This window comes from Homalodisca vitripennis, unplaced genomic scaffold (assembly GCF_021130785.1).
Source record: "Homalodisca vitripennis isolate AUS2020 unplaced genomic scaffold, UT_GWSS_2.1 ScUCBcl_1043;HRSCAF=4159, whole genome shotgun sequence".
In the NCBI taxonomy this organism is placed as follows: Eukaryota; Metazoa; Arthropoda; class Insecta; order Hemiptera; family Cicadellidae; genus Homalodisca; species Homalodisca vitripennis.
This window is the reverse complement of record NW_025777156.1, coordinates 63,051-71,517: the sequence shown is the minus strand read 5'-3', so window position 1 is coordinate 71,517 and position 8,467 is coordinate 63,051. Positions and strand designations below refer to the sequence as shown.

Here is an 8,467-nt window from a genome sequence, read left to right as displayed (position 1 = left end):
GGATGACTGGCTCCAAGCCTTCAAGGAGGTACGACCAATAACGGCGGACAAGATCAATCGGCACTTCAACAAGGACAAGATCTTCATAAACGATCACCTGTCACCTGAAAATAAACAGCTTCTAGGCAGAGTCAAGGAGGCAGCACGGTCCAAGGGATACAAGTATGTGTGGAGCAGGGAGGGAAAGATTTTTGTGAGGAGGGAAAATGGAGAGAAGTTGCATCAGGATCGATGTTTCGGACGACTTGGGGAAGCTGTAAACCAAGCGAAAGCAGTGAAGCAAGTGAAGTAATATGTGAGTTTAAATAATACTGAATAAATATTACGAAAATAATAGTTAAAAAACTACTTAGAAAATGTTTGTTTGTTTTACCTGTATTATTTATTAGCCTAGAATGCTAGTTTACTTTATTCAAGCATGTGCTTATGTATTTTTCTTGTTTTGTATTTTTCTTACATTGAATCATGGTAGACAAATGTGTAATTCTAAATAGTATAAATGATAGTTTTTTCTCTTCCAACTCCAACAGTTTTAAAATATATTTCACATAAATATTAGAAGTTTAAGGAAAAATTTTGACACTTTCATGGCCAATGTACATATGTTAAATAATTCGATAGGACTATTGTTATGACTGAAATATGGATTTATGAAGAGGAAGTATCACATTATAAAAATTACTGGTTATAAATCATTTTACAAAACAAACGAGCAGTATAGAGCAGGAGGCGTAATTGTTTACATTAAAGATGATATTTTAGTTCGAGATAGGGGATTAACCATTGAATCAGCTGATATGTTTAGTTTTAGAAATTAAGTTTAGAAATATTATGTTTAACTTAGTTAGCTTGTACAGGTTACACAGTTTCTCTGTAAACAATTTTTTTATTTGATTTAGAAAAAATCATTCCAAATTTAAGTTATAACGTAATTTATATAGGCGATATCAATCTAGATATTTTGGTTATAATAACATAAGCAGCAGTTATCTGTCGCTTATGAATAATAACGGATTCTTATGTTTGATTGATAAGTTTACCAGAGGAAATAATGATTCTGCTTCCTGTATTGATCACCTTTTTATTCGATTTAAAAAATTCCAATTTGTTTAGGGCTGCAATATTTAATGTCGACATAACGGATCATTTTTTAATAGGCCTCGTTGCAAATTTTGAGAACGAAATAAACAATGTCCATAAGGATGTCATATTAACCAAGAAAATTCGGATTTTGAAAGCTTAAAAAATCAACTTAGTGATTTAACGATTTGGAATAATGTATTACAAAGTACTGATGTAAATGAGGCATTAAATGAGTTTTATGAGATTCTCTATAAGCACATTGAGGACCACAGTCAGATTAAATTTTGTAGACCTGGAGTGGTGAAGGCAAAAATGAGAAGTCCATGGATAAATGAACGAATAATAAAGAAAATTAAAATAAGAAATAAACTGGCAATCAGGAACAGAAGTAGGCCGTATGACACACATTTCAAACAATATTACACGCACTTTAAAGAAAAACTAGACAATGAAATAGTGGAAATAAAAAATAATTATTATAGGCGCTTATTCGAATTGCAAGAGGGAAATATTGCTGGTCAGTGGAAGTTAATAAAATAGTTTTACAGATAAGAAGGATCAACAAGCGATAGCTCAGATAAGAGATGAACAGGGTAACACAGTATCTGATCCGATAACAATGGCGCAGTTGTTCAATGAATACTTCGTATCTGCACCGGGCAAAGTCGAGTCAGGCCTACCTGGGGGCAATGGTCTTGATACTTCTGGTTTTTTACAATTGCCACAATTCTTTATTCTTGAAGCCAGTTTTTTAGCGAAGAGGTGTTAAAAATAATTAATAATTTAAAAAAATAAAAAGTCAACTGGATGCGATTTTCTTTCTGTACAACTTATAAAAAGTGTTGGATTCGTTATAGCAGAGGTTATAGCAGCATTAATAAATTTGAGTTTTAGCAGTGGTGTTTTCCCAAGTAAACTGAAAGAGTCAATTGTTGTGCCCATTCATAAGAAAGGCTCGAAGGACTTAATTCAACATTACAGACCGATTGCTCTTTTATCTGTAATATCCAAGATTATAGAGAAATGCATGAAAGACAGGTTGATTGATTTTTTAAACAATAAACACTTCTTTAGTCCTAATCAGTATGGTTTTTATAAAAGGGAAAAACACAGAAGGAGCTATATTAACATTTGTAGAACAAATTTACATTAGTTTTAATAATAACTATAAAGCAGCTGGAGTTTTTATTGATTTTTGTAAGGCATTTGACCTGGTTAACCATAAGATTTTATTAAAGAAATTGGAACTCTTAGGAGTAAGAGGTAAACACTTTAAACTGGTTTGCAGGCTATCTTGAAAATCGAGAACAGAAAGTTAAAATATCAAATGCATTCAGTGACGCGAAGATTGTTAATACAGGAGTTCCCCAAGGCTCCGTTCTTGGTCCAACGTTGTTTCTAATTTTCATAAATGACTTGCTGAGATTACCATTAAATGGAAAAATTATAGGGTTTGCTGATGATATTGCGATTAGATATTCTGAAAAACAATGGGAAAACATCTGGAATCATATTAGAGAAGATTTGGTAAAAGTCAGGAAATGGTGTGAAAACAACAGAATGGTCTTGAATGCCTCTAAGACTAAGTTTATAAATTTTGACTTAAAAGGATACCAATTCAATAATGTGCTAAAATTTCATAGATTAGATTGTCAAGCCATTTCAAACTGCAATTGTTGAAATTATTGATCAAGTTGAACAAATTAAATATTTAGGAATAAACATTGATGAAAAACTGAGCTGGAAACCGCATATAAACAGCATTCAAGTAGGTTTAAGAAGAAATATCAGAAGTTTTTTATTTTTTAAGGAAATTTATTGATGATAAATTAATGAGAACACTTTATTTTGCGCTAATTCATTCTAAATTGAATTATGGTATAGAAAATTGGGGAGCTGCTGACAATATAACCATACAACCGTTGAATGTAACACAAAACCACTTCGTAAGAAATAATTGCAAAAAAGGAAAAGATATGAATCTGCATTACCTATTTATAAATATCTAAGAATATTACCACTAAAATATTTATTTTTATTCAAAGTATTAAAAATTTTCTATGAAGAAAAGTGGAAACAGGAATGACAGAGTTTACCAAAGAACAAGAGGTGACATACTGGGGCTGTTCATGAGACCGAAGGTAAGTAAGTCAATTTTCAAAAAAAGTTTTTCTTTTTTGGGTCCAAAATTTTTTAATCTTTTGCCTTTACAAATAAAAAATTGTAAAAATAGAAGCAAATTTGAGAATAAATTGAAAAGTTGGCTTTTTAAATTTTATTAATATTGATAGCTTTTTTTCAAATTTTAGTTTAGGAATTTGTACAGTTTTATATTAAAAGATTTTAATTTGTAAAGTTATAATTGAAAAAATGTTATGTTTAAAATAATGTTAACTGTGGGGTGTGCACACTGCAGATTAAACCGCACAATGTACTTGTTAAGTTTTGACTGATCATTATACAATGAAGTACAACTTTCAGTTGAGCTAGCCACGCTTACTGGATACTGTGGCTAGTAATTCCTACCAGTTACTGATGTAAATTTTGTAAACTATATTTTCTGGAATAAAGTATATTCTATTCTTATGTAATCCGTTTAATCTATAAACGCATAGGGTCGTACAGGGACACAGACAGCTAAATGTATTCATATACACGTAATACACTCTATAGTTATAATACATTCAGAGATACAGTAACTGCTGCACTTATGTAAATGTTCAATATAACTATATAAGGACTTATGTAATCCGTTTAATCTATAAACGCATAGGGTCGTACAGGGACACAGACAGCTAAATGTATTCATATACATGTAATAAACTCTATAGTTATAATATATTCACAGATACAGTAACTGCTGCACTTATGTAAATGTTCAATATAACTATATAAAGACTTATATAATCCGTTTATTCTATAAACGCATAGGGTCGTACAGGGACACAGACAGCTAAATGTATTCATATACATGTAATAAACTCTATAGTTATAATACATTTAGAGATAAAGTAACTGTTGCACTTATGTAAATGTTCAATATAACTATATAAAGACTTATATAATCCGTTTAATCTATAAACGCATAGGGTCGTACAGGGACACAGACAGCTAAATGTATTCATATAAATGTAAAACACTCATATAGTTATAATATATTCAGAGATACAGTGACTGCTGCACTTATGTAAATGTTCAATATAACTATATAAGGACTTATGTAACCCGTTTATTCTATACACGCATAGGGTAGTACAGGGACACAGACAGCTAAATGTATTCATATACATGTAATACACTCTATAGTTATAGTATATTCAGAGATACAGTAACTGTTGCACTTATGTAAATGTTCAATATAACTTTTGAGTCTATGAATAATACGTTTGTTTATTTCAGTAGATATTATTGTTCTGTGTTACAGTTCTATTGCCGTTGTATCGATAATTACGGTTAAGTGTTTCCCAGACCGAATAACCATTACATTGCAAGTTATCTATAACATTAACAATCATTTCGTAATTTTAATTATTAAATAAGTTTTTAATATAATTATAAATGCTTATTTTTTTAGGAACATCACCCATTAAGTGATTTGAGTTCAAAATTCTCCGTTTGTTTTAAAAACTTAAAATTAGTTTGAATAATAGTGTATCAATTATAATCATATAACATATTTTCACCTAAGTAAATGAATTTCAAATTAATGTTTATTTTTAACTTGACAAACAAATGATTTTAAATTATATATGTATATAAATACACATTTTCTTGTTCTTTATAAAACTGTTTTGAAATCTGAAAATTTCAAAATACTAAAGGATATTTATACTAGGAAATCTACTTTATGTTTATAAGATAAACAGATAGTTTAAGATAAAGGCACTATTATTTAATTAACAAAAGTTTAATACAATTTAGTCATACTGAATCGTGTAATGCACTGCAATGATCATACATATTATTGTAGGATCGATATGAGGTTGACTCCGGTAGTAATGCAGACATCATTACGATGCATTGAGGGGTACGTAGGGAGGAGGTTGACGTGGTATCACAACATCTCTTAATGTTTTTTTGCAATAGCATCAGAAGGGTAGACATATCAAATGAAAGGAGTAGGTTATCCTAACTCAGCTTTGTTTAAAATTCAAAACAATTAATACCAATACTGTAAATACCTTCCTTTATATGGAAATTTGCATTTTTGCGGGAGCGCAAACAAAAACACATTACATCTGAATTCACTATTAATGACAAGGTTAGTTCAGAGAGAAAATTATGCAGTTCCTTTCTTGTAACGGTGTAAATGTACTATCTTGCTTTTAAGGTATGGTTAAATCTACATACTTTGAAATATCTACACTTATAAAGATTTTTTTCATTTAATTGCTTTGTTTTTACTGTTAAAAAAAACTTTCCAGACGTCTAATGCATTCTCATTGTTGTAACTGCGTTGCTAGGACATTTAAATGATATATTTAATTTTCAACTTTATTGTGCAAAAATATGGAACATAAATTTTATAATATAAAGTAATTGGTGTGTCTTAGAACCAATAAGAAGAAATATATGGGGATCCAATTGCTTATTTAAAGTATTTTTATTGATAATATTTTATACAATCAAGCGAATAATATCATACAGTAACACCGATAAGGCTGCGAAAAGATGTGAAACCTCTATGGCGCAAACTCGTATTGAAGTTAATTTCGCTTTATCTTAAGTGGACACTTTTACAAATAAAGAATTTGAATCGGAAACTACATACCACTCTTTTATCCTGCCAATCCCTTTGTCTCAGTTATGTTAATTATAGAGATCGTGAATATGTCATTACCAGAGCGCTAAATGCATTACTGTGGTAGTGTTGGACTGGTCTGGGAGGTATAATTATAAGGGGTTTCTTGACGATTGCGATGCAATGTTGAATTGTAAAAAAAAATGCAATAAAAGATGATTTGATTTGATTTGATATGCCAGTAAAGTGCTGAGAATCAATCACAAGCCAATTCCGTACTTATAGGGTCTAAATAAATTATGCCACTTAAGAATACTAAGGAAAGTAGTCTACACCAATGATCTCCTTCATTTTAAGGTGTTGATATCACCATATTTTACTATTTTTATATTTTATTGGTAAAATATGGTATCATAATTTACATGTTATAGGTACTCATTTTCATTCCAACAATTGATAATCATGGAATTTTGTTATTTATTTGTGTTTTACTAAACTTGACAGTATTTTTATTTTCAGTTATTATCTAGTTAAAATGAAACATAAATAAAAGTTTGTTTTCCCGCATTATATAAATAGCTGTTCAACAGACGGAGCAAAAGTGTGTTGAGTCACTAAATCGTATTTTCAAATTTGGCTTCGACTCACTTTTGAAACACGATTTCGCACTGAAACAACCATTTTCGCTCCAAGTAATGGAATAGTAGTTTTAATTAATAAAAGAAATTTAATTAATGTTTACGCTTTGGAAAGAGACGAAGCCGCGTTCAAAGATGTGACTACACACCTAAACGCACTTTTGCTATGTGAGGTAAACAATGTTTTTTATTTTGCGAAAAACGAAGTTTGCAAACGAATTCTTTATCTTTCACTACATTTAAATCAACATATTTGTATTACCAAGTTTACGGAAAAAACAGCTGTGCTCTTAGAATTTGTTTCCATTGAAATAATAACAAAGTTTGATGTTAGCACTCAGAAAAATTTGAATTGTGAAGCTAATTTTCTAAAACTCTGTTATAAGAGAACGAAAAACAATAATTTGTTGTACTAACTTCAGTATCAATAACAGCTGTCATTTTTCAGTTTTATAAAAAGTTTTATCACGCAAATCTCATAAAAATATTTGAGCACTTTGTAGACTAAATCATAGATATCAAAGTATGTATAATAATTGTTTTATTCGTATAAGACAGAAACTCAATTCATAAATAATTATGTTCTTTGAATAAAGTGGTTAGTATGTACATGTTTGCCTCTTTGTTAGAAATATGTTAATACTTATTATTAATAATTCAAAAATTGGTAATCAAATGTAAAACCTGCATGTGTGTCATACTACAAGCTGGACTTCCCGAACGGAACCTGAAATAGCCTAATTCAAACATGTACATGATAACATCGTAAGGCCATCATATCCAAGACTCAGCTAGGAAAATCCCTCCTTTTCACGTGTGTTCTTGTATAAAAATCTCTATATGTCTAATTTTCTATTTCGAAAATCATACCTGTAGATAGTTCATATTATAATTCATACCAAGCGTGTTCGTGTATAATAATGTTTATGTTATCGACGGCGGCCTCCCGGTCCAAGCTATCCTCTGTCCTGCGTCTCTCCCTGCAATTCCACTTCCGGTCCGTCCTTTCAAACAAACCGGACCAGGGCAGGGCCGTTCGTGTCACCGCTGGCTGCCCCTCCTCCAACCACTTCCTTTACGAGGGACGTCATACGCGATTCGCTGACTGGCGGTTCATCCACAGGGCGCGGCTAAATGTTCTCCCCCTCAACGGTTGCAGACGGTGGGGTGCCGGCGACCGCCGGTGTCGCCGGTGTGGCCGTCATGATGAGACCACGGCACATGTGCTTTGTCACTGTTTGCCTACCATGTCCGTGGTATCTAAGCGGCATGACGCGGTTCTTGACCACCTGATCGCTGCAATCCGTCCGTCGCCGGGGGTGGAGACGCGCCGGAATCAGCGTGTCCCTCTGGATCGCCTGCTGGCCAGCCGTGAGGTCCCGGATGACTTGGTACGCCTCCGTCCGGATGTGGTGGTCATCGATGATTCCCGCAAAATTATTCGAATTGTCGATGTCACCATGCCCTATGAGGACGGTTGGCGGGCTATAGTCGAGGCGAGAGAAAGGAAACACGCCGCTTACGCCCCGCTCGCCCGGTTCCTGCGCTCCGGCGGCTTCACAGTAACTGTGGATGCCTTTGTCGTCGGCGCGTTGGGGGCTTGGGATAGGGCTAACTGGGACACTCTGGCTCGCCTGGGTGTCTCACGGCAGTACGGTGTCGCCCTTTCCCGCCGTTGTGTCTCCACAGCGGTCCAATGGAGCCGGGACCTCTATGTCCAGCATGTGACTGGTGTGCCCCAGTACCGTCAAACTCGGGAACAAAATCTTGACCAGGATCGGTAAAAATTGTTGTTAGTTAAGTATCGATCCTGGTTTGAGAAGCGTTTGATGCATGTATTTATTATAGCTTTTAAGTCGTTTTTAAACTTTTGTTTAACTTTTAAATCGCATGTTTTTTATTGACACTTGCATGTGACGTAGATTTTAGTATTTTAATTGTTTTAACCGTAGTTTATAGCATTGTTAACAGAGGCCTTTTAGAGTTTATATTGTTATCGTTTAAA

The 8,467-nt window shown here is 33.1% G+C and overlaps 1 protein-coding gene across 1 annotated transcript; it reads left to right on the top strand.

Moving 5' to 3' along the window:
- The first annotated feature begins 7,382 nt into the window (after positions 1 to 7,382).
- LOC124371174 lies at positions 7,383 to 8,246 on the top strand. Its single transcript, XM_046829487.1, has one exon. The coding sequence runs from the start codon at positions 7,383 to 7,385 to the stop codon at positions 8,244 to 8,246; it is 864 nt and encodes a 287-aa protein (XP_046685443.1).
- Positions 8,247 to 8,467: the final 221 nt, after the last annotated feature.

What these genes read in the sequence shown, in the direction of transcription:
- LOC124371174 (XM_046829487.1), top strand. Translation starts at nt 7,383, where the DNA reads ATGTTTATGTTATCGACGGCGGCCTCCCGGTCCAAGCTATCCTCTGTC.